The sequence below is a fragment of the Oncorhynchus clarkii genome, chromosome 4, assembly GCF_045791955.1.
Source record: "Oncorhynchus clarkii lewisi isolate Uvic-CL-2024 chromosome 4, UVic_Ocla_1.0, whole genome shotgun sequence".
NCBI classification, from domain to species: domain Eukaryota; kingdom Metazoa; phylum Chordata; class Actinopteri; order Salmoniformes; family Salmonidae; genus Oncorhynchus; species Oncorhynchus clarkii.
This window is the reverse complement of record NC_092150.1, coordinates 71,260,518-71,285,818: the sequence shown is the minus strand read 5'-3', so window position 1 is coordinate 71,285,818 and position 25,301 is coordinate 71,260,518. Positions and strand designations below refer to the sequence as shown.

General features: G+C 49.0%; 1 protein-coding gene across 10 annotated transcripts in view; it reads right to left on the bottom strand.

Annotated features, from left to right (window-relative positions):
- LOC139407248 (NHS-like 1b) overlaps positions 1-25,301 on the bottom strand; it is a 167,280-nt gene that overhangs the window by 6,547 nt on the left and 135,432 nt on the right. For 7 of the 10 annotated variants that reach the window (XM_071150853.1, XM_071150860.1, XM_071150852.1 and 4 more), the window contains exons 2-7: positions 20,952-21,104; positions 15,057-15,181; positions 13,017-13,212; positions 11,558-11,689; positions 6,127-9,516; positions 3,485-3,608 (exon numbers count right to left, since the gene is read on the bottom strand). In XM_071150853.1, the coding sequence (XP_071006954.1) occupies positions 3,485-3,608; positions 6,127-9,516; positions 11,558-11,689; positions 13,017-13,212; positions 15,057-15,181; positions 20,952-21,104 (4,120 nt within the window). The remainder of the gene's footprint in view (positions 1-3,484; positions 3,609-6,126; positions 9,517-11,557; positions 11,690-13,016; positions 13,213-15,056; positions 15,182-20,951; positions 21,105-25,301) is intronic. The other 3 variants (XM_071150857.1, XM_071150858.1, XM_071150856.1) reach the window with 1 other exon arrangement.

Genomic DNA, 25,301 nt, shown 5'->3' with positions numbered 1-25,301 from the left:
AGTCAACGGAGGGACGCATTTTTTGGGGGACCAATTGTTTGTTAAAATCAATTTGCGGGGGCCTCCCGAGTGGTGCAGCGGTCTAAGGCACTGCATCGAAGTGCTTGAGGCGTCACTACAGACCCGGGTTCGATTCCATGCTGCGTCACAGACCCATGAGGCGGCGCACAATCGGCCCAGCGTTGTCCGGGTTAGGAGAGGGTTTGGCAGGCCGAGATTTTCTTGTCCCATCGAGCTGTAGCGACTCCTGTGGCGGGCCAGGTACATGCACGCTGGCCAGGTGTACTGTGTTTCTTCCGACACATTGGTGCAGCTGGCTTCCGGGTTAAGAGGGCATTGTGTCAAGAAGCAGTGTGGCTTGGCTGGGTCATGTTTCGGAGGACGCATGGCTCTCGACCTTCGCCTCTCCCGAGTCCGTACGGGTGTTGCAGCGATGGGACAAGACTGTAACTACCAATTACATACAATGAAACTGGGGAGAAAGAAGGTATACATAATTATTTTTATCTTTATAATTAAAAAAATGTATCGCGGGCCGGACTGAAGTGCCCGGCGGGCCGGATACGGCTCGTGGGCCGTACTTTGCCCTCCCTTGCTTTACAGCCTTATTCTAAAATGGATCAAAAGAAACATAATCCTGATCAATCTAAACACAATACCTTTTAAATTATAAAGCAAAAACAGGTTTTTAGAAAATAAAAAACGGAAATACCTTATTTACACAAGTATTCAAACCCTTAGCTATGAGACTCGAAATTGAGTTTAGGTGCATCCTGTTTCCATTGATCATCCTTGAGATGTTTCTACGACTTGATTGGATTGATTGGACATGATCTGGAAAGGCACACACCTGTCAATATAAGGTCCCACAGTTGACAGTGCATGTCAGAGCAAAAACCAAGCCATGAGCTCAAAGGAATTTTCCGTAGAGCTCCGAGACAGGATTGTGTTGAGGCACAAGGGTACCAACACATTTCTGCAGCATTGAAGGTCCCCAAGAACACAGTGGCCTCCATCATTCTTAAATGGAAGAAGTTTGGAACCACCAAGACTCTTCTTAGAGTAGGCTGCCCAGATAAACCGAGCAATCGGGGGAGAAGAGAAGGGGCCTTGGTCAGGGAGGTGACCAGTAACCAATGGTCACTCTGACAGAGCTCTAGAGTTTCTCTGTTGAGATGGGAGAACCTTCCAGAAGTACAACCATCTCTGCAGCACTCCACCAATCAGGCCTTTATGGTAGAGTGGCCAGACAGAAGCCACTCCTCAGCAAAAAGCACATGACAGCCTGCTTGGAGTTTTCCAAAAAGGCTCCTAAAGGACTCTCAGACCATGAGAAACAAGATTCTCTGGTCTGAAGAAACCAAGATTGAACTCTTTGGCCTGAATGCCAAGCGTCACGCCTGTGGGAAACTTGGTACCATCCCTACGGTGACGCACGGTGGTGGCAGCATCGTGCTGTGGGGATGTTTTTCAGCGGCAGGGACTGGGAGACTTTTCAGGATCAAGGGAAAGATTAACGGAGCAAAGTACTGATAGATTCTTGATGAAAACCTGCTTTAAAGCGCTCAGGACCTCAGACTGGTGCGAAGGTTCACCTTCCAACAGGACAACGACCCTAAGCACACAGCCAAGACAACGCAGGAGTGGCTTTGGGACAAGTCTCTGAATGTCCTTGAGTGGCCCAGCCAGAGCCCGGACTTGAACCCGATCTAACATCTCTGGAGAAACCTGAAAAGCTGGGACCGAGAGACTGAAAAACAGCTTCTATCTCAAGGCCATCAGACTGTTAAACAGCCACCACTAACACTGAGTGGCTGCTGCCAACACACTGACACTGACTCAACTCCAGCCACTTTAATAATGGGAATTGATGGGAAATGATGTAAATATATCACTAGCCACTTTAAACAATGCTACCTTATATAAATGTTACTTACCCTACATTATTCATCTCATACGCATACGTATATACTGTACTCTATATCATCGACGGTATCCTTATGTAATACATGTATCACTAGCCACTTTATACTATACTATGCCACTTTGTTTACATACTCATCTCATTTGTACATACTGTACCCGATACCATCTACTGTATCTTGCCTATGCTGCTCTGTACCATCACTCATTCATATATCCTTATGTACATATTCTTTATCCCCTTACACTGTGTACAAGACAGTAGTTTTGGAATTGTTAGTTAGATTACTTGTTATTACTGCATTGTCGGAACTAGAAGCACAAGCATTTCGCTACACTCGCATTAACATCTGCTAACCATGTGTATGTGACAAATAAAATTTGATTTGATTTGATTTGAAAATAGCTGTGCAGCGACGCTCCCCATCCAACCTGACAGAGCTTGAGAGGATCTGTAGAGAAGAATAGGAGATACTCCCCAAACACAGGTGTGCCGAGCTTGTAGCGTCATACCCGAGGCTGTAATCGCTGCCCAAGGTGCTTCAACAAAGTACTGAGTAAAGGGTCTGAATCCTTATGTGAATAAGGTATCCGTTTGAATTTTTAATATATTTGCAAACATTTCTAAAAAAAACTTTCTGTTTTGTCATTACGGGGTATTGTGTTGTTTCATCCAAAAGTTGTTTCATCCATTTTAGAATAAGGCTGTAACGTCACAAAATGTGGACAAAGTCAAGGAGTCTGAATACATTCCGAATGCAATGTAAGTCTCGAGACAATGCGTTAAATCCCTGACGAAGCTTTAGTGTTCTTATAGATGCAACGGAAAGACAATGTATTACATTAAACCCATTTCAGCCATTACCAGGGTGTGTTTGCACTCCTCAAACACAGGAAATAGATGACTGAAAAACACAGATTCTCAGGTGGTGGCGGCATGAGCATTGCTAAATGAAGCTACTAGCTACCATCCCTTCAACAGCACCCATTAACTACTACTGGGTTCCCTTCCCAGTGAGCCCGTCTCTAACAGACGTTACAGAGAAAAGCCCTCCATTGCCTGGCTGCCAGACCCAGAGACACCTGCCTACCGCCTGACGAAAGTACAAATCAAATCAAATTGTATTTGTCACAAGCTTCATAAACAACAGGAGTAGACTAACAGTGAAATGGGTTCTTTGCCAACAATGCAGAGTTAAAGATACATTTAAAAAAATAATTATAAAAAAAGGACAGCCTGGCTAAACGTATGTGAGAGAGAGGATTGATGGGCTGAGGAGAATGGCAAGATGAAGGGGAGGTACAGGGGTTAGGATGAGTGTCATGCTGCATTTAAGCAATGCGAGAGAGAGAGAGACACGAAGATAGAAAGAGCAGTAAGATAAAGCTATATTTCAGTGGGGTGGTTGAGGGGGATAGGAGAGGGATGAGAGTGTTGTGAATATGAGAGAGAGTTAGAGAGCGAGACAGAGAGAGCTGGGTGAGGAGGATAGAGGGGTATGGGGTGTAAATAAATGGAGAGTTGAGAGATGAACTGAGAGGAGACCGTGCCATTGCGTACCTGTGGATGGCAGCGAAGAGGTCCTCGGTAGTTCGGGGGCGTGTGGGGGTCACCATATCCCCCCGCCTGTGGATCCTGGGGGCCGGTGAAGACTCAGGAGTGCTGCTTGAATCAAACACCTCACCTAGGAGACACACACATATTAGACACACACACACACACACACACATTAGAAACACGTTACACATGCTGATGAGAGAACACACACAATACATACACACCGACTGAGGAACACATACAAGCATTACACAGCCCTACAATAGTCAAACACTTCACCTGGTAAATGAAAACTCATGCACACAGGACACACGTCACACGGACAGCAGCTGAGGAGCAAGCTAACACACACACATAACCGATGGTCGGATATCCCGCAACAGTAACCTGAGTGACTGGCTTCTTACATTCTCTCCCGCTCTCTCTCTTCTAGTTGAGCTTCTCTCCTCCTCCTCCCTCGCTCGCTCGTGTCTGCACTTCGACTGCCTGAGCCGCTGCAGGCGATCTCATGTTACGCTCTCCCCCTCCCCCCTCCCTCCCCACATCTCCTCTCCCCTCCCCTCCCGTACAGTGGGTCCCTCCCCCTACTCTCCACATTCCCCCGCCTCCCTCCACTAAACAGACCTCCCACTAGGACAGATGCCCCCTACCTCCCAGAGAGAGAGAGTAAGAGAAGAAAGTGAGAGAGAGAGAGAAGAAAGCGAGAGAAGAAAGTGAGAGAGAGAGAGAAAGCGAGAGAGAGAAAAGAAAGCGAGAGAGAGAAAAGAAAGCAAGAGAGAGAGAGAGAGGAGAGAGAGAGAGAGAAGAAAGCGGGAGAGAAAGAAGGAAGCGAGAGAGAGAAAAGAAAGCGAGAGTGAGAAAAGAAAGCGAGAGAGAGAGAGAGAGAGAAAAGAAAGAGAGAGAGAGAAAGCGAGAGAGAGTGGGAAAGACAGAGAGAGAGGGAGTGGGAAAGACAGAGAGAGAGAGAGAAAGAAAGAGAGAGAAGAAAGTGAGAGGGAAGAGAAGAAAGCGAGAGAGAGAGAAGAGAGAGAGAGAGAGAGAAGAGAGCGAGAGTGAAAGAGAGGGAAGAGAGAAGAAAGTGAGAGAGAGCAGGAAGAGTAGAAAGCGAGTGAAGACAACCAGACATAGAGGATGACAGATGAAAAAAAGAGGAGTACAGTATAAAATAGAAACTTGGACATAAGAATTGATGGGGTGGACAGAGGGAAGCAGACCGAGGGGGGAAGCAGACCGAGAGGGAAGCAGACAGAGGGAAGCAGACAGAGGGGGAAGCAGACAGAGGGGGAAGCAGACCGAGGGGGGAGCAGACCGAGGGGGAAGCAGACAGAAGGAAGCAGACAGAGGGAAGCAGACAGAGGGAAGCAGACAGAGGGGGAAGCAGACCGAGGGGGAAGCAGACCGCGAGGGAAGCAGACAGAGGGAAGCAGACCGAAGGGGGAAGCAGACCGAAAGGGAAGCAGACAGAGGGAAGCAGACAGAGGGAAGCAGACCGAGGGGGAAGCAGACACAAAAGGAGAGTCCAGTAATAGAAAGGAGATAGAGGAGACATAGATTAGAATGAGACAGCGACAGCATAAAACAAACCAGAACAAGAGAAGATGGAGTGAGGATGGAGATATTTTTTTGTTGCGTTTATTTCACTTGCTTTGGCAATGTAAACATGTTTCTCATGTCAATAAAGCCCTTTGAATTGAGAGAGCTGATAAATCCAGGCATCTGCCGCAGTGCTGTCCCTCACTAAGCTGAGCTCTCACTTAGGGGAAGAGGCAGGCAGGTATGATGCCTCTCTGGCGAGCTCAATGACACAGAACAGACAACAGGCGGCACCATGCTACATTAGCACTAAATGGGCAAACTATGTTTTGAGACCATTTATTTTTAGGGCACTGTTTGCAGAGACAATCAGACCCAATGATTATACTTAAAATCCCCAAATGTGACACAATTTAAAATCCCATAAAGTGGCCAGTCCGGACTCCCGCCAGCCCAGATGGCAGCTTCTTCTAGATGCAATTCAACTCTCACAACAAGTTCAAGATCCAGTTAAAACCAGAGACCCAGGGAGGTCTTTCCCTGTGCATCCTTCCAGCAATATCCTAAACCTTTGATCACATTCAATAAAGGGAACCTGTATTGTGTTGCTAACCTTGCCTTCAGTCTAAACCTTTTCTATACCTTCACAGTCAGAGAGACAGCAGGCAGTCTAAGACTAGCTTAAGGGAAGCTGGCCCCGATACCTGCCCTTTGTCCTGCCTTGAAGTGGGATTTGAAGAAGAACCAAGGGATAGCAGGAAACCCCAGCTAAAGCCCCGAGCCTTAAGCACAGCTAATGTCCTGCAATGTAACCTCTCCCAACTGCCTTTTACCTCAGCCAACGCAAACTGTCAGCACAGCTAACAAACACCTGCAACCAGTCAGCACTGACTGGCAGGTCAGCACTGAATTCAGTCAGCATCGAACAGCTGCCAATGATGACAGACTAGACCTCGAACTCAGAAACCAAAAGTTTGATTGTAAAAGCTGCCTCAATGTCATTTACAAAACAGATGTCCCATTTTGTTTCTTCAAAACATTCAACTTTATGCAAGTTTATCTGAATTTAATTAGTCTTTTTTTGTTAATAATATAAATGAAATCTAACTCACCACTCTCGTCGTCCTTAGAGCTGACTGACCCAGTGGTACTACTGGTCCCATCTTCCTCATCTTCTTCCTCATCTTCCTCTTCTTCCTCCTCAGCATCTCTGTTGTTCCGCTCCTGCCCCTCAGCGAGGCTTGTCTCCTGCGTAACGGTGGCCGGAGGCTGGGTCTCCTCCTGGATCACCGTGGAGGTGGAAGGTTCACTATTCTCTGTCAGGGCTGAGGAACTCTCTGAAGCCTCATCTTCATCCTGCTCCTCATTTTGCTTCTCTTTCGTCTCTTCCTCTCTCACTTTAGCGTCCACCTGGTCTTCTTCTGTGGTGGTTGACTCATCCTGGGGGCTCAGTGTGGTGGTAGTCTGGGCGGTCTCCTCTCCCACCACAGATTGGGGGGTGACGAGGGATAGTTTGGGCTTCTTGGAGGCCACTGAGGGTTTCTGTTTGACTGGGGAGCTTTTGATTGCCTCCTCCACGAGGCTTGGGAGGGGTGATGGTTCCCCCTCCTGATCTGGTTGGGCTGAGCTGTTGGACAGGCTCTGTACCTTAGGTTTAGCGTTGGTGATGGCGCCCCCTGGCAGCACCTCAAAATCACTGTAGTCTGAGCATAGTTCAGCGAAGAGCTTCTTCACAGCAGATGAGGCCTTGGTGATTTCCTCTGGACTGGTGCAGTTTATCAGGGGCAGCATGGTGGGATGCTCCTGCTGCTTAATCTTCTCCGGCGTATGGGGCTTGAGGGCCCAGGCCTGGTTGCCCCCCGTTTCCTGAGCTTTGGTATGTTCCGCCTTGCCGTTGACTTGCTCCTCTGGCTGCTTGACTGAGCGGAGGTGCACACTCTGCAGGGCGAATGGGGTGATCAGGGGCATGGGGGACTTGCCGGCCTCCTTGGCTGCTGGGCTGTTAGTGACCGTAGCTGGTTTTAGAGCGTTCTTTGCTGCCTTCAAGGTGAGAGGGGAGGCTGTGGGTGGAGCAGGGGCAGGCAGGGGGGGAGGTGGTGGAGGAGAGGGAACCGTGGAGGGGAATGGAGGGGGAGGAGGACTGATGGTCCCGTTGAAGGAGAGGCTGGGGTGGATGAGGGAATCTGGAGGAGGAGGGGGAGGGAAGTCTGGAGAGGTGGAGTAAGGGGGAGGGCTCATGGGGGTGCCCTGAGGGGTTGTAGGTAACAGGGGTGCGAGGGGCAGAGGGGGAGAGCTGGGGTTGGATGGGGGGAGAGGAGCAGGGAAAGGAGGTGGGGGGCTGATGGGTGCTGAGGTGGGAGGCAGGGGAGGAGGGGGAGGAGGAGGGGGGCCAGAATTCCTGAGAGAGTCAGAGGTGTTTGAGGAGAGGGAGGTGGAGGAGGAGGAGATGGAAACAGATGACAGGAGTGAAGACTTCCTCTCCGGCACTTTGGGCTTGGGCCGTCCTGAGGGGGAGTGGGACCGCATGAAGGAGGGCACGGGGGTGCCGGCCGTGGGGGTGTTGGACTGGCTGGAGTAGCCACTGGAGGGGGAGGTCAGTCTATGGATCCTGTCCGGGGACGAGGTGGCCGTCTTAGGCTTGACTGCCACACCTCCCTCCTGGGCTGGAGGGGCCGAGGCCTGGATATTGATGTGATTGTGGAGACCCCCACTTCCATTCGACAGACCCCTCGGGTGTGTGCCCGCTACAATGTTAGCAGCAGGGAGTTGTTGGTGCGTGGAGGGGGACTGCGGCCCCTGGTCTCCATGGTTACGGGGGTAATCCATGTAGTAGCCCCAGGACTCTGCATAGTCGGACCGCAGGCTGCTGGTGTCGCTGTGAGCTGGCGTCACATGACAGAGCGAGTACACATTAGCCACTACGCCACTGTTAGTGTTGTTAGCCGCTAGCGACGTGGCGGAGCTGGTGGCGCTCACACTGCTCTGGCTCCGTGGTCGCAGCAACCAGGGGTCCTCGTAGTCGCTGCACGGGCTGTGGGAGGGCGAGGAGGGGGACACGCCCTTCCCCTTTCGATCTCTCAAACCCATCTGGAGGCTCTGCTGCAGGCTAGCAATCAGTGTCTCGTTCAGCACTGATCCCTTAGCACTCATGCTAACTGCACTAACTCCACCCAGGGGCTTCTTCGCGCCAGGCTTGCGGCGGAGGGAGTCAGTCCGGGCTGGGGGCAGCGGCGGCTTCTTGGCCTTGCGGAGAGAGATGCTGCGGGACAGTGAGCGATCGCTGTAAAGACTGTTAGAATCTTCCTCGTGGCTAGGTAGCTCACGGCACTCGTACATGCTGTGTCTGGCAGTCCGGCTGGCTACCACCCCGTGGCCCTGCCCGCTACCATGGCTCCTGGAGCGCAGGCCAGAGTCCAGGTGCATGGAGGTGTAGTAGCCGTCGTTGTCCTGGGAGTACAGGGAGCTGGAGTCGGTGCGGGACGACAGCTCCATGCTGCTGTTCAGATGGTTGATGGGAGTAGAGCAGCTAGAGGTCAGAGGACGCCGGGGCAGGACCACGTTCTCCGGTGTGTCATAGATTGACCACTGGTCGTCGGCCGAGGACGGAGTCGTCGCGGCGATGGTGCTTGTGTGGCTGTGCAGGCTGCCATCCGAGCAGCCCGATTCGCTGGGCGTTGCCGGGGCAGTCAACCCTCCGTCTTGGGGATGTGTATGTGTTGGTGTGGAGGTGGCCCGGGCAGGGCAGGTGGTCCTGTGAGTGAAGGAGGTGGAGCTCAGGGGGTCCCTGCTGGTGCCCGTGGCCAGACTGAGAGGCCTGGAGATGGGGTAGGCCGTCCCGGGGGTCTGGGGGTGCTGGCTGGAGGACGTATGGAGGGTCACAACCTCTGCAGAGCAGGACATGGTGGCGTTGGGGATGAGGGATGTGGAGTAGGCAGCGTGGGGGGACACCACACATGCCGGACCACCACCCCAGTCCCCTGTCTGGGACCCCCGCACCTCCTGAGACTTGGGCCTCAGATTACCTGTCCTGGGGGTGTTTCTCAGATGCACCACGGTGTTGTCCACCTGCAGTTTGCCGATCTGCCTCTGAGGTGCATTGTGGTCTTCCAGCCTGATGGGGGTGCTGCTGTAGATGGGCTCAGCGCTGAGAGACACCCTTGGCCCGGGTCTGGGAAGACTATGGAAGCGCTGGGCATCTACATTCAGATGCGAGGGTAGGACCAGCATTCCGGAACAGCCGTCGCTACTGGAGACGGAGATGCTTCCTGTAGACGAGGAAGTGGAAATTCCGGCCATCTGGGCTGCGATTCCCTGTCCCCGTTGAGCCCGGATTCTCCGCATGGACGGTGGAACGATCTTCACCTCCTCAGTCTGGCAACCAGAGTCCCTTGTCTTGGAATGTCTGAGCGATGAGTTGACGCTCCCGACTCTTCCCAATGTGGAATACTGTCCCGGGATGAACATGGAATGTGGCCGGAGCTCGCCCCCACGTCCTTTCGCCACTGCAGAAGAGAAAGAGAGAGAGTTTTAACATATGAGCAATCAAAATACCTCCAGCTTCCGCCTCCCTCTCTCTAATTTCCTCTCCCTTGTTCCCCCTCTCTCTGTCAGGCTGTCAATCAGATTAGCTGTGTCTAAGAGGCTAATTAATTAGATTTTCTGCAGCCCTGTCTGATGCGCTAATAACCGCTGGTCGTCTTCATTACGACAGATATGGACAGAGTTAGAGAAAGAGAAATGGAGAGAGAGAGAGAGAAATAGTGGGACCGAGAGAGAAGAGGACAGACACCAGAAGGAAGACTCCCACTTTCCCTCCTACTCTGGCTCCGTCTGATCAGAAAGAGAATGGTCCTCAGGGTGTGGGCAGCTGGTAAGGCATTGGGCAGCACACACACACACACACACACACACACACACACACACACGTACATAAATAAACAAAGTGAAGGATCTGGTGTAAAATAGGAGAGGATATCTGATGTATCGGCCATCTGTGCTGGCTGCTTGTTGATGCTCATGCTCCCTAAACACGCTCACACACACACACCTCCCCTCCCTAAGGCAGAGAGTGACAGCACTGCTGTATTAGATAGATTAAGCTGCAGGTTTCTACTTCACATACAGCCTGGGTATCTCACTCACTGAGGCAAGGACTTACCATCTAACAGTAATCAGGACTTCCAAGCCTGTCTGTCTGGTCTTTCACACCGGTCTGTCTGGTCTTTCACACCGGTCTGTCTGGTCTTTCACACCGGTCTGTCTGGTCTTTCACACCGGTCTGTCTGGTCTTTCACACCGGTCTGTCTGTATAATAAGGCTTCAAAGCTCTGCCTATCAGCTGATCTCATCCTACAGCGAGATGACATTCTCTTAACGCAAGGAGAGTCCCCAGTCACCCATACCTTAATAGAGTTAGCTTAACTTAGTGTAGCACATAGCTATTAGCAGGGGTGAGGAACCCTGACCCCTCTGCCTGTTCCTCAGCCCATCTGTTCTGAGGATTAGGGGTGAAAGGTCAGGGGGGGGGTGTTAGAAGGGTGGGGCTATTATAACAACAGCTGACAATAAACGCACAGGGGCGGGAAATGGAAACATTCAGGCCCTCTTTGTCTCGTATCCCCTAAGTCTTGGGGAGACAGAGGAGAGGAGAGGTGGGTTCGGGTTAAGACCAATTTCACAGTGAAATCCACAATAGGACATGTATGCTTGACTGTGTGTTTGTTTTGATTGTGACAGAAAACCAATATTGTCCATTCACCCCACATCATATACCCTTTCCTACTTAACCTCCCCCATCCTTCTCCCCCTCCCTCCATTGGCCTCAAGCCAACCCCACTCCCCCATGATAGGCGAGTGTGCATTACACAGTTGTGGAAATATGAAGATAGAATGACATCTGTGGTAGGAATGCTGGGATTAGATGCAGGGTTTAGTGGTGGGATGTGTGGAACAAACTGTGGCATGCTTAGATTATCAGTGTATCCCAGGGATTAACACATATGAATAAGTGCCCATTTAGATTCACTAGACTTGTTACCAGCGTCGTTCTCGTAAGTCACCAGATATTACATTTTTTTTGTGTGTTCACATTAGAAACACTTATCATGGCTAAGGGAGGAGGACAGTGCAGAGACCGGGCCCATGGGGGTCATGGGAAAAGGAGTGTTTCGGAGTGATGTCAGACTCTGGACTACTAGATTTGAGGAAGTAAAGGTCCTGCAATGACAGATGCCAGTAGAGATTTTACTATGAGGGGTGGGGGGGGCTTATGAAGAGCTTCTAGAAGAGAGCTGTCAAATGTCAAGATTCTAGCATGAGAAAGCAGATGTAGAAATTCTAGAATAGGGAAGAGAACTTTGAGAATGAGCAATGGTGGTGGTTCTACGGTATACTTAACAATGAGGGGGAGTCAAACTAGTCACTAAACCAGCCAGAGGTGTGAGGCAGGCAGGTGGATGGACTAGCTGTCTGGGTCAGGGATGAGGGAAGGGTGGGAGGACTAGTGAGAGCGGGATGCAGAACAGCTCTGGGTATATACCATACCTAGTTCGGTGCAGATGTTGTCAGGCAGCCCTGATATAGTCTTTCTGCGTTTGACCTTCTTGGGCCGGCGGGAGACTGTGTCAGTGTTAATGAGGGAGCGGCGGATGCTGGCCTGCCGGTCAAACGTTGCCCCTAGTGGCCGGGAGGGCGAGAGCAGGCAGGCAGAACAGCGGCAAACAAAAACCAGCCCGTTAGTGATACAAACACACGTGCAGTTGTGTTCATACATGCAGAGTTTAGAGACAGGCAGAGTGACAGAACCAGAGAGAGTAGACAGTCACATATATATAGAAAAGCATGCTGTATAACATAGACAGGGGGGGTGACACACAGATAAACACAGAAACTAAAAGAGCGAGTATCCCACACAGCCATACAAGACCAAACATACAGACAGTGTTTTGCTCTGACTGTCTGAAACTAGTTCAGACTCGGCGAATCTGCTCTTTTTGATGGATGATGAGAAAGTGATATGAAAACTGACATATAGACAGATTGGGTCTAACACGCTCACATTACAAACAGTCTTTTTTTATTTCATTTGATTAGATATGATATTGACATTTTGTTAACTTTAAATACTGATTCTAAACCAATCCGCGTTAAGAAGCCTGCAGATTTAATAGGTCTCACAATTACATGTATTCAAATACATGTTAACACCAACTGACTATTGATACTGTTAGGAGCTGTCTGTGCTACTTTGCAGTGTTTTGTGGCAGGATCTAGCCTCAGACAGCTCTCTCTCTATGCCCTGTAGCGTGTGTGTGCTAGCGACAAACTGAGTCAGAGGACAGGACAAACACCACTGAGCCAGAGCTGACAGAGATAGTTAGAGGGAAAGAAAGTGTGTGTGTATGTGGGGGGGGGGCAGTCTCAGACCGACTGCTGAGTGACAGATGTCACTAGCAGGGCTGATGTATTAGTGGGTGGGAGATAGAGCAGTACGGTGTCTGTGTTGGGTCCTGAGATGACGTGTGTACTGGTGGTGGTGTGTATATGTGTGTGCGTATATATGTCTGTGTGTGTATGTAGTGTGTGTGTCGTAGGTGTCGGTCTCTGTCAGGCGCCCCATGGTTTGAGATACAGCCATGGAGCTGCTTTGACCTTTGACTGCAATCGCTCTCACTCTCTCTAACACTGGGATGGACTGAGCACGCTCACAAACACACACTTAGCAGGGGGGTGGTCAGAGAGCGAGATAATAATATGGAAGAAAAACAGGGGGAAGATAATACTACTGACAGACAGAAAACACAACGCTCTATGCATGTGGATGCAATTCCCAGTATGTCCATTCGAACACACAGAGGGGTTAAAAGTGAGGCGAAAAAAGGATTGCTTCAAGACCAAGACTCCTATTTCATTGGTTGAATGGCATCGGTAATTGTGGGCATGTTCAACCTAGGACATACAACAGTTACTATTGGGGGTGTGGCAGCCAGGGGGTGTGGCCTACCTGTGACGTTGATAGGGATGACGTCAGTGGGCACGGCCTGAGCCTGCATCCTCATCTTCTCCTCAGGGGTGGGGAGGGGCGGGGCCTTGTAGCAGCGCACCTGTCCGTCACACTCATCTATCCCCTCCTCTTCCTGGGGGGTCTGGGGCCTCATGGGGTGCAGGGACTTGTCATCCTCCGCTGACGAGGCCATGGACTGGAGGAGAGGAGAGAGAGAAGTGAGAGGGAGGAAAAGAAGAGGCGGGTACACAGGAATGAAAAGGAGTAGAGAGGAAGGGAGATAAAAGAGAGAGATGGGAAGGAGAGGGATAGAGGAGAGATGAGCTTCAGACTGAGCCTGAAGAAACGCGCCTGAGCCTGTAGGAGGAAGGAGTGTGTGTGTGTGTGTGTGTGTGTGTTGCACCTGTCCCCACTGGGTCTGCCATCCTTTGTATGAACGCTTTAAACCTCTTCCAGCATTGTGTTCATTATTGCCCAAACACCCACACACACCACTATGTTTACTGCAGCAATCTGACCTTTGAGCCAGAGAGTCTATAAACATGTTTCACGGTCAATCATACACACATTGACATGCACACCCTCACACCCCGACAAACTAACAGCAAGGAGGAGTGAGAGAATGAGATAACAAAAGGAGAGTAACAGAGAGATGCTCTCATGTGTTAAACTGTGCTGACGGGCTGTGAGTTCTCAATCTGAGCGCATCACATCTACACTGCAGAGATATGAGAAGAGCAGCGCCACCAAACTTCTCACTGCAGCACCTGGGCTTTCTCTAGAACCCGGGGCATCAACCAAACAGGCCGGCACATATTTTAGACAATTATCAAAAATCATATTCCAGAATATAAAAAATATAAAAATACATTGGTTCCTTTTTCCATCTCAAAACAACAGATACCTACCTCTCCGACAGCATCGCAGCCTCATGTTATCAGTCACAACAGCAGCTCAAACATGGGACAGTCAGAGGGAGGAGAGGAGGGCAGGGTGGAGAAGAAGCCAGCCGTGTGTTATGTTGTGGCCTTCAGAGTTGCCCCCACCATTAGGGGCCATTGTGGGTCTGAACCGTAACCCAGTTTCCCCTTTGAGCTAGGGAGCTGCTGTCAACCAGAGTTAGGCTCACTGGCCTGGAGACAACAGAACAGGGGTGAGGAGAGGCGGGCAACAAGAGAGGTGGGGGAAGGGGGTTAAGGTTGAGGGTGGCTTGGGCCAAAGGAAAAAGCAGGGGATGGATGAGAGCGAAAGGAGGTGTGGAGGCAGGCCAGGGAAAAAGGGGATAGTTTGGATAGAAGGACAACAGCGAGCAGGGTTAGGGGGTGAGAGGCACCTCATTCTACCAAAGAAAGACCCCCTTCAACAACCTCGTCTGACCCCATCAGGACCCCCACGATTGGACGAGTCAAGTGGAGGGAGGAGAGACTACAGAAGGAGTGGGAATATGGAGAAGAGAAAAGCGGACAAGAGTGTGTGGGGGGGGTGGGGGGGGGGGGGGGGTGGACATATACAAGGAAAGTAAGCGTCCTGGAAAAGGCTTCTCTGACTATTTGACCATTCACGTGTTAGTCCTAACGTTCATACCACCTCACTCTACCACACAGGTTAGTTTTAAGATAATTAACAATGTCATACTGTCACTGTGTAAGTCAGTCACATGCAATTCTCAAGTTGTCTATTGTCATTAGAGTGAAAACAGCTCCACCAAGTCTAAACCAGTATCAAAACAATGCTATTTAGATATTTAGAATAAATCTCCCGAGTGTTCCCTATCAGGGCCTGCCACATAAACAGTTCTAAGAGGCTGTACACGCATGAGAAACCAGCCATGGCAGGAACACAATGTAATGAGACAGAGTGGGGGGGTGCAGTCAATGACAGAGGAAAATACAGAGAGGTGGTGCACTTCTGCTTCAAACCACTGGAGGGCAGACACATACCAGTTTGGTGTGTGCAATTATATTTCTATGGGTGCTGAGTGTGTGTGTGTGTGTGTGTGTGTGTGTGTGTGTGCGCGCACGCGGGCTGTGTGTGTGTTACCTTCTTGTCTGTGTCGTCCTCATCATCCTGCAGGCTGCTGTGGGACTCTGCCCTGCCAGAGAAGGTGGGGCCCTGAGAGTAGTACTGGGAGCTACGGAAACCATCCTTCCTTAACTTGTCACACTCTGGAAGAGAGAGGGAGGGAATAGGTTTCACAAACCTTAATATACACACACACACACACACACACACACACACACACACACACACACACACACACACACTGAAGTGTTGTCTACACCACTGGAAGTGTTGTCTACACCCCTGGTAGTGGTGTCTACACCCCATGGTAGTGGTGTCTACACCCCCTGGTAGTGGTGTCTACACCCCAAGGTAGTGGTGTCTACACCCCATGGTAGTGGTGTCTACACCCCTTGGTAGTGGTGTCTACACCCCTTGGTAGTGGTGTCTACACCCCTGGTAGTGGTGTCTACACCCCATGGTAGTGGTGTCTACACCCCCTGGTAGTGGTGTCTACACCCCCTGGTAGTGGTGTCTACACCCCCTGGTAGTGGTGTCTACACCCCTGGTAGTGGTGTCTACACCCCTGGTAGTGGTGTCTACACCCCTGGTAGTGGTGTCTACACCCCTGGTAGTGGTGTCTACACCCCATGGTAGTGGTGTCTACACCCCATGGTAGTGGTGTCTACACCCCCTGGTAATGGTGTCTACACCCCCTGGTAGTGGTGTCTACACCCCCTGGTAGTGGTGTCTACACCCCTGGTAGTGGTGTCTACACCTGTCGAGAGCTCAACACCTCAGGGAACACGCACAGCAGAGGAGCTGACCTGTGCAATATACCGGGCAGCTGTTCAGAGACACACAGCATATAGACGAGCAGCCTGTGTGTGTGTGTGTGTGTGTGTGTGTGTGTGTGTGTGTGTGTGTGTGTGTGTAGACCCTGCCTCAGCAGCAGCCCCTGACAGCTTCTCTCATTAGACCCTGCTGTGAGGGGTGAGATGTGTGTGTTCCTAATCTACGTGTGTGTGTGTGGTGTGTGTACATGCATGTGTGTGTGGGAGCTAGGAGGGGGTATCCCTTCCAGTCTGTCACACACAGATGGTGGAATCGTCCTCCTCTCTCAAACACCTCCCTCCCTCAGTGGCTATTTACACTTCAGTCACTCTGCTACCAGGGACTCCTTTGTCATATTTGCATGACTAACTAGATCAGCTACTAAATAACATCATCTACTAACGAGATGTAGAAATATTATGTACTAGACTAATTATACATAATTTAATAATTTCTAATTCAATTATATTTATATATCCATGATTTAACAGTATTTCTAAAATGCTATAGATAATTCTATAGCTATATACATGTCCATATCAGAGCGATTTTCAAGCTACGGTTGAAGTCGGAAGTTTACATACACCTTAGCCAAATACATTTAAACTCAGTTTTTCACAATTCCTGACATTTAATCCTAGTAAAATTCCATTTCATCACATTCCCAGTGGGTCAGAAGTTTACATGCACTCAATTAGTATTTGGTAGCATTGCCTTTAAATTGTTTAACTTGGGCCAAACGTTTCGGGTAGCCTTCCACAAGCTTCCCACAATAAGTTGGGTGAATTTTGGCCCATTTCTCCTGACAGAGCTGGTGTAACTGAGTCAGCTTTGTAGGCCTCCTTGCTCACAGATGCTTTTTCAGTTCTGCCCACATATTTTCTATAGGATTGAGGTCAGGGGTTTGTGATGGACACTCCGATACCTTGACTTTGTTGTCCTTAAGCCATTTTGGAAGTATGCTTGGGGTCATTGTCCATTTGGAAGACCCATTTGTGACCAAGCTTTAACTTCCTGACTGATGTCTTGAGATGTTGCTTCAATATATCCACATAATTTTCCTACCTCATGATGCCATCTATTTTGTGAAGTGCACCAGTCCCTCCTGCAGCAAAGCACCCCCACAACATGATGCTGCCACCCCCATGCTTCACAGTTGGGATGGTGTTCTTTGGCTTGCAAGCCTCCCCCTTTTTCCTCCAAACATAATGATGGTCATTATCACCAAACAGTTCTACTTTTGTTTCATTAGACCAGAGGACAAAAAGTAGGATCTTTGTTCCCATGTGCAGTTGCAAACCGTAGTCTGGCATTTTTTATGGTGGTTTTAGAGCAGTGGCTTCTTCCTTACTGAGTGGCCTTTCAGGTTATGTCAATATAGGACTTGTTTTACTGTGGATATAGATACTTTGCACTGGTTTCCTCCAGCATCTTCACAAGGTCCTTTGCTATTGTTCTGGGATTGATTTGCACTTTTCGCACAAAAGTATGTTCATCACTAGGAGACAGAACGCGTCTCCTTCCTGAGCAGTATGACAGCTTCATGGTCCCATGGTGTTTATACTTGCGTACTATTGTTTGTACAGATGAACGTGGTACCTTCAGGCGTTTGGAACTTGCTCCCAAGGATGAACCATTGTGGAGGTCTACAATTATTTTTCTGGGGTCTTGGCTGATTTCTTTTGATTTTCCCATGATGTCAAGCAAAGAGGCAATGAGTTTGAAGGTAGGCCTTGAAATACATCCACAGGTACACCTCCAATTGACGTCAATTAGCCTATCAGAAGCTTCTAAAGCATGACATAATTTTCTGGAATTTTCCAAGCTGTTTAAAGGCATAGTCTACTTAGTGTATGTAAACTACTGACCCACTGGAATTGTGATACAGTGAATTATAAGTGAAATAATCTGTCTGTAAACAATTGTTGGAAAAATTACTTGTGTCATGCACAAAGTAGATGTCCTATCCGACTTGCCAAAACTATAGTTTGTTAACAAGAAATGTGTGGAGTGGTTAAAAAACGAGTTTTAAATGACTCCAACCTAAGTGTATGTAAACTTCAGACTTCAACTGTTATATTAATTTTGTGTGTATACTTTCAAATTCGGGGCTCCTGCATCTCAGCGCTAGAGGTGTCACTACAGACCCTGGTTTGACCCCGGGCTGTATCACAACCGGCAGTGATCGGGAGTTCCATAGGGCGGCGCACAAATGGCCCAGCGTCGTCTGGGTTAGGGGAAGGTTTGGCCGGGGTAGGCCATCAGTTAAGAACAAATTCTTATTACGGTGAAGGCCTACCCCGGCCAAACCCTAACCTAGATGACGCTGGGCCAATTGTGCGCCGCCCTACGGAACTCCCATTTATTTCCGGTTGTAATACAGCCCGGGGTCGAACCTTGGGCTCCCGAGTGGTCAGCAGTCTAAATAAAGATTAAATATATACATATAATTTACACCGAATGCTCTTTACCACAGCGACCAAATAGGCCTATTAATTTCTCTAGTCTCTGCCATCTCCGTTTGATGTGTGTATAGCGACAAAGACATCCGCTACTCCTCTAGTCTTTTGTGTTGAATACCCGCAACTAATTAGTCAAATCACTGATGTACAAATGTAAATCTGCCCATTGTCATATTCATGTGAAGGAGTGGTTTGATGTGTTCGTACCCTCTACGGAGCTACACCTTACAGACTACTTTCCTCTTTCATGTCCTAATGCCTACATAGCTCATTAGAGTAGGTCTCTTCAGGGACTGAGGCGCTGTCTGCATGTATAATACTGTCATTTAATGGAGCCTAATGGAGCAGCTAGTTACTGATGGCTGTTAGTGTTTGCGCCTGTGATCTGGAATAGAAGGGTTTTAGAAGCCACTTGAGATGATGAGGAGGACGGGAATAGGTGTTACACAGTTTCCGTTTCCAGGACTGTTGTCGAGCAGAACAGGGGCTGGAGTTTAGTTGAAGGGGAAAGATGGAGGTTTATTGCTATGGTCACATGGCACCATCCCAGAATGATGTAGAAAGAGAGCGAGGGTACTAATCGATCCAAATCTTTCAAACACTGTTGACTATAATGTGTCTGATATTACGCAATATGTCTGTGCTTTCCCAACCAGTCACCCTTGTGCGCACACGACCACAACCTGACACCAGAATGTGCCGACGAATGGCATTATGGGTAATGACCCTGTCCTAACTGTTGAGAGACTCGGGCGTTGTGCCGATGACACTAGCAGCTGATTACATATGGATTGCTTTGAGACCCAAGCAGGGTCTGATATTGAATTTTCCCTAACTACTGTTTGTGTCTCTGTCCTGGTGATATGGCCGACGGGGGTGACATAGATTTAATGAGAGGGGGCTTCATAAGCACAGGAGCAGGGGCATGATGGTGGATAGACCTGCTCTCAGATAAGTTTCTCTCTATACCAATGCATATCTTGACTCTAACCAGACTGGTCAGCCATAGAACAGCGCTTTGGGCAGTTTCTAGGTCCCCTTGTGTTACAGCTTCGTACAGGGTTTAGTTTGAAAGTATACGTTGTGTACTGCTTCTATTGCTATCAGACTGTAGGCTGACCAGTTAAATGATGTAACAGAGCATCCCAGCAGCAGCTTCATGGGAAGAGAACATGGGTTCAGCAGCTAAACACACACCACGACGTAACAGACTGACCGACACAGGCAGTCTCCCCAGACACCTGTTGGAAGGGCTCTTTCAGAAGGACGGTGGCAGGGGATCAAAGGATACCATTACCCATGCGGTGTGTAGCATGGCGGGTGTGTGTCGGGTGTGTGACAATGGGACAGAAGGACAAAGACAGTGTGTGTGTGGCATTATCTTAGTGGAGGTGAATTAATAACACACTCTATGCATTACCCCTTCTATTGTCTTCAGTCCCTCTCCTCCTATTCTCTCTCTCTGCCCTCCTCTCCTTTACCCCCCCCCCCTCTCTCCTCCTTTTTCTCCCTTTATCTTCTCCCTCTTTGTCTGCTTGGCACACAAGCTCACCTAGCACATAAATAACAAGCCCCCGCCCCACACTCACCTTCTCACACACCATCCTTAAAGACACGCTACAGAACTTTGGCGACTACCAAATATTTTTTTGTAACCCTCCCGCTTTGGGCTGGATGTGCCATTGTGTAGTTCATACATGCATAATCTATGAGCAGAATGACAAGTCTTACCTCAATTAGCCACGAAATCCCTAGTTTGAATGCTACTGTTTACTGGCAGCGCCATTCTCCCTACATTTCCCCCACATGGGCCAGCTCCATAGCAATTTGAGTTCCAGGCAGACAATGAGGTTCAGCCCCTCACCACTTGAGTGACAGTTAGCAAGACGCTCACACAGCAGAGCCATGGGAGAGAGAGCAACAACGTTGTGCACATATGTGACGTGGTACACACTTTTGGCTCATGAGTCAGTGCTACTTTCAGAATTACTGGCTAAAAAGTTTACAGAAGTGCCAGAGAATCTCTCTAAAGGCACGGACACACCGATCACGTTTGCCGGACGAGAGCTCTTAGCACCCCTGAACAGAATGCCAGACATATTTTGAAAACCGAGTGCAACCAGATTCTACATGTAGAATGGTCAAAAATGTTGGTCAAAAATGTTGGCAGTCAGACTATAACACCGTGCCGTCAGCAAGTGAACGAACTGCAGACTGCATGTCTTGTCCTTTACACTGATCAACACAAACTAGCACAGACCAACCCCATACACACCCACTCCAACTCAACTCCTCCCCCATGCCTTTTCCCACAACTGAACCGTTCTCTTTGGGAACAGACCAGGAAGTGACTAGTTGTGGCTGTTTTGGAGGAACCTTTCATGTTCGCCCCTCAGAGACACTGGACACACCACAGGAGGGCTGAACACGGGTGTGTTGGTGTAGCTAGGCAAACAAACGCTTTGGACGGTTTTTTGTTGTTGTTGTTTTTTTTAAACGTTGTCATAACGTCGTGAACATCAATAAAGTATCAAGAGATATTGAGAGTGATGAAATGCAATGGGTGGTCGGTGACATTCCAACAACACTGTATTTGTGTGTGTAGGGTCATGTTTGTAAGTGCGGTTGTGGTCCTTACCCCTCAGTGCGGTCTTGAGGTTGACCTTGGCCTGGTGGTGGAGGTCCTCTACGCAGGGCGGTCTGTTGCCGGGCAGGAACACGTTCTCCTGCTGGTGCCACGGGGCTGTGTAGTGGACTGTCCACTTGCTCTCCTCATCCAGGTTAGACACCGCTTCAGAGGGAGGAGAGAGAGGGAAGGAAGTTAAATGATTTACAGTTTAAAAAGGCAGTCGTGTTGAACAAATATAGGCTAGATGTGTTTTGGTACTGTTGTATGTCAGGGATAGGGACTGATGCTTTGAAATAAATAAGAACTTGGTGGGTGCTGAAATTTGTTCTATTTCATTGGAAATGGTTTTCTTCTTCTTCAATCAAGCCGTCAACTTCAGGACACACTGATGCAATTCATGTTCCATTTTTAAATAAACCCCCCCCCCCCATGTTGTTTTACAATATATACTCTAAACCGTGGAGTCACGGCCAGGGACAGACGTTATCAAAAGCGACCCAGGAGAAATTAGGGTTAAAGGACTTGCTCAAAAGGAACATCGACAGATTTTTCACCTTGTCAGAACAGGGATTTGAACTCAACTTTTTGCTTAATGGGCCAATGCTCTAACCACTAGGCTACCTGCCACCTTACCCAGCCCATAGGCCAGCTGTTATTTATCTGGAAGTTGTAATGCTAATAAATCGTGTTTGAGTTGGAGTGGAAGGAGGGAGTGACGTTTGTATGAAGGTGTGACCCTACACACAAACAGCTTTAACACTCTACTGTGATGCATGGTCGCGTGTAGCTTAGTTGGTAGAGCATGGCGCTTGCAACACCAGGGTTGTGGGTTCAATTCCCACGGGGGACTAGTATAAAAATGTGTGCACGCACTACTGTAAGTCCCTCTGGATAAGAGAGTCTGTTAAATGACTAAACTGTGGAGGGCACTTGTCAGGGAGGGCAATGGAAAGTGGAGGGAAGGTTAGTCAGAAGTTCCAACTGAAGAACATTCTAATAGACACTGAGTGTACATTAGGAACACCTTCCTAATATTGAGTTGTGCACTTCAATCTTTTGTCTTGCACACTCACCCTCTGAATGGCACACATACATTTCTCAATTGTCTCCAGGCTTAGAAATACTTCTTTAACATGTCTTCTCCCCTTCATCTACACTGATTGAAGTGGATTCAACTGATTGAAGTGGATTCAACTGATTGAAGTGGATTCAACTGATTGAAGTGGATTTAACAGGTGACATCAATAAGGGATCATAGCTTTCACCTGGTCAGTCTGTCATGGAAAGAGCAGGTGTTCCTAATGTTTTTTACACTCAAAACAGAATGTTCTCCACAGAGAGACCAGGCTTCAATGTTCTCCACAGAGAGACCAGGCTTCAATGTTCTCCACAGAGAGACCAGGCTTCAATGTTCTCACAGAGAGATCAGGCTTCAATGTTCTCCACAGAGAGACCAGGCTTCAATGTTCTCCACAGAGAGACCAGGCTTCAATGTTCTCCACAGAGAGACCAGGCTTCAACATGAAGAGCATTGTTTCAGACACTAGCCTACTGCCAATAGAACAAGCTAAGAAGAACTTACAAAACATTGCCTCTCAAACAACTTCTCAAAGGTTTCAAACTATTTATTTATTTAACTAGGCAAGTCAGCTAAGAACAAATTCTTATTTACAATGACAGCCTACCCCAGCCAATGGGACAATTGTTCACCTCCTTATGGGACTCCCGATCACGGCCGGTCGTGATACAGCCTGGGATCAAACCAGGGTCTGTAGTGATGCCTCTATGCAGTGCCTAAGACCACTGCGCCACTCGGGAGCCCAGACTAACCATTGTTCACCCTGTTTGGTTATTTCTTGGTCATCCAATACTGTCCAAACAACACACAATCCTCAGGATACATCCTGCACAACATCTCAACAATAAGAAAATAGAGAACACAAAAACACAAAACTTAGTAGTGCCACCATCCGCTGTTTACTTTGCCCATTTCAAGAGAAAACACACACACACACACACAGGACTTACCGAGCGATTGTATCCAGACTAAAGTACTATCTGGGATTGGGAGACCACGTATCTCCATTCCTCTAAACAAGCTCTCTAGCTCTGTGCCTGTACTGACTAACAACATGACCATCTATCTCAGGAAAAAGTCAGACAAGTAAGAACAGAAAGAGGAGAAAGTTGGGAGGATCCTGGGAAAGGGGCAGGCTAAGGAAGGAGGTGTGTGTGTGGGGATGCGGGGTGAATGAAGGAGTCTTTCCACAGGTGCAAATGGGCCATCTGAGGTAGTGTGTGTTTTTTGGGTTGAGGGGGGCAAAGGGTCCTTTTGACTTGACCCTTATTCATTCCCACACGTGCAAATGGACCATTAGAGGAAATGTGTGTCCTGTCCCTACAACTACCACCCTGTCCCCAACACAGCCTTTTGAGTGGCTGTGTTGGGAGCCCAAAAGGCCAAGGAGAAAGTCTAGGAAACATTTGGAAGCCAGCACTTGGAATCCCCTGGGGAATCCCCTGGGGTGGATGGTGTTCAAATGTTGTACGTTTAAACAGGTTGACGTCCTCCATTAGAAGGCCCCGGGGCCTGTCCAAATGTCAACAGTTGAACTGCCATTTGAACGGTGCAAAAGGCCTGAGGGAAAGGCAAATGAGACGAGGGACTTGGGGGGGGGGGGTGTTTGTGTAAGGCGGGGGTTATATGTTTCCACAGGTGTGAAGGCGCCTTCCAGTGTGCCAGTCCCTAGGGACCACAGGTGGCAGGGCCGACCGTTGGAGTGTGATGTGACGTCTGTTAGGAGTTCCTCTCTTCAGCAGTTAAAGTTGACACCTCTTCGATGGCCGGTTAACTACCTCTTTGGCAGGGAGAGAGGAGCCTTTGTATTCCTTCATGACCTGTTGCTTACCAACTGTTCTTTACAAACAGCTAGGCATATCTCTCCAACATATCGTTCTCCTTTCTCCTCTTCAAACACACACACACAGCTAAACCTTCTCGTGTAGGAAAAGTCAACCCTGAGAATACCGAGACCCACCACACCACGTGGTTGAGGAGTGGTAGAACCATCGGAGGGTGAATGACACCCGTTGCTGCCACATGTCAGCCACTTTGGCAGTGTGTGTGTGTGAGCTCTCAGTGTGTGTGTGAGCTCTCAGTGTGTGTGAGCTCTCAGTGTGTGTGAGCTCTCAGTGTGGGTGTGAGCTCTCAGTGTGTGTGTGAGCTCTCAGTGTGTGTGTGAGCTCTCAGTGTCTGTGTGAGCTCTCAGTGTGTGTGTGAGCTCTCAGTGTGTGTGTGAGCTCTCAGTGTGTGTGTGAGCTCTCAGTGTGTGTGTGAGCTCTCAGTGTGTGTGTGAGCTCTCAGTGTGTGTGTGAGCTCTCAGTGTGTGTGTGAGCTCTCAGTGTGTGTGAGCTCTCAGTGTGTGTGTGAGCTCTCAGTGTGTGTGTGAGCTCTCAGTGTGTGTGAGCTCGACAGGAGGACAGAGCTAGAGGGAACGGGACACGCAAACGTGCACATGCACGCTCACACACTCCAAATATACACTCACATAAAGTGAAGGAGTTGACAACGGACACCCAAACATGCCTAACCACTCACATAAGGGCTACTGTTGCACCAGACTAACAGTGCATAGATAGCCCTACACAAAACAAATGAAGTTACACACAAATGAAGTTACACACTTGTATCCACTAGTCCCAAACAACCTAGTCAAAACACGTGATTGTCTAGCCTAATACTTGTCTCATACACAAACACAGCTCGGAGTATCCTCCAGCCCAGTCCATGCAGGTAGCTAGCTAGCTCTCCCCCCACCCTTGGGCCTGATGTGGTGAATAGAGCCAGTCAAAGCCACAGAGCCAGACCAAGGCCACTGGGACTATGGACATAAAGCCTGTATTGTCCCACAGAATCAGCCTCCACATCGGGCCTTTCACTAGTACAATACCCCCAGACAACCCCCCAACCCCATCACACTCGCCCAGAAACACGCATGCTACCACAATGTCCACATCTTTTCACTTGTCACCTAACCCCCCCAAGCACACCTCCCTTACTACCAGCACACAATTATCTCAGAGAGGAAAGAAAGACAAAAGTTGCAGAAACACACTCAGAAACACGGTCCTCTTAGAATCTATATTTGAAAAGAATCCATGCATATTGACAACTTCTAATTAAGCAATAAGGCACGAGGGGGTGTGGTATATGGCCAATATACCACGGCTATGGACTGTTCTTGGGCACGACGCGCCGCGGAGTGCCTGGACACAGCCCTTAGTCGTGGTATATTGGTCATATACCACAAACCTCAGAGGTGCCTTATTGCTATTATAAACGGGTTACCAACGTAATTA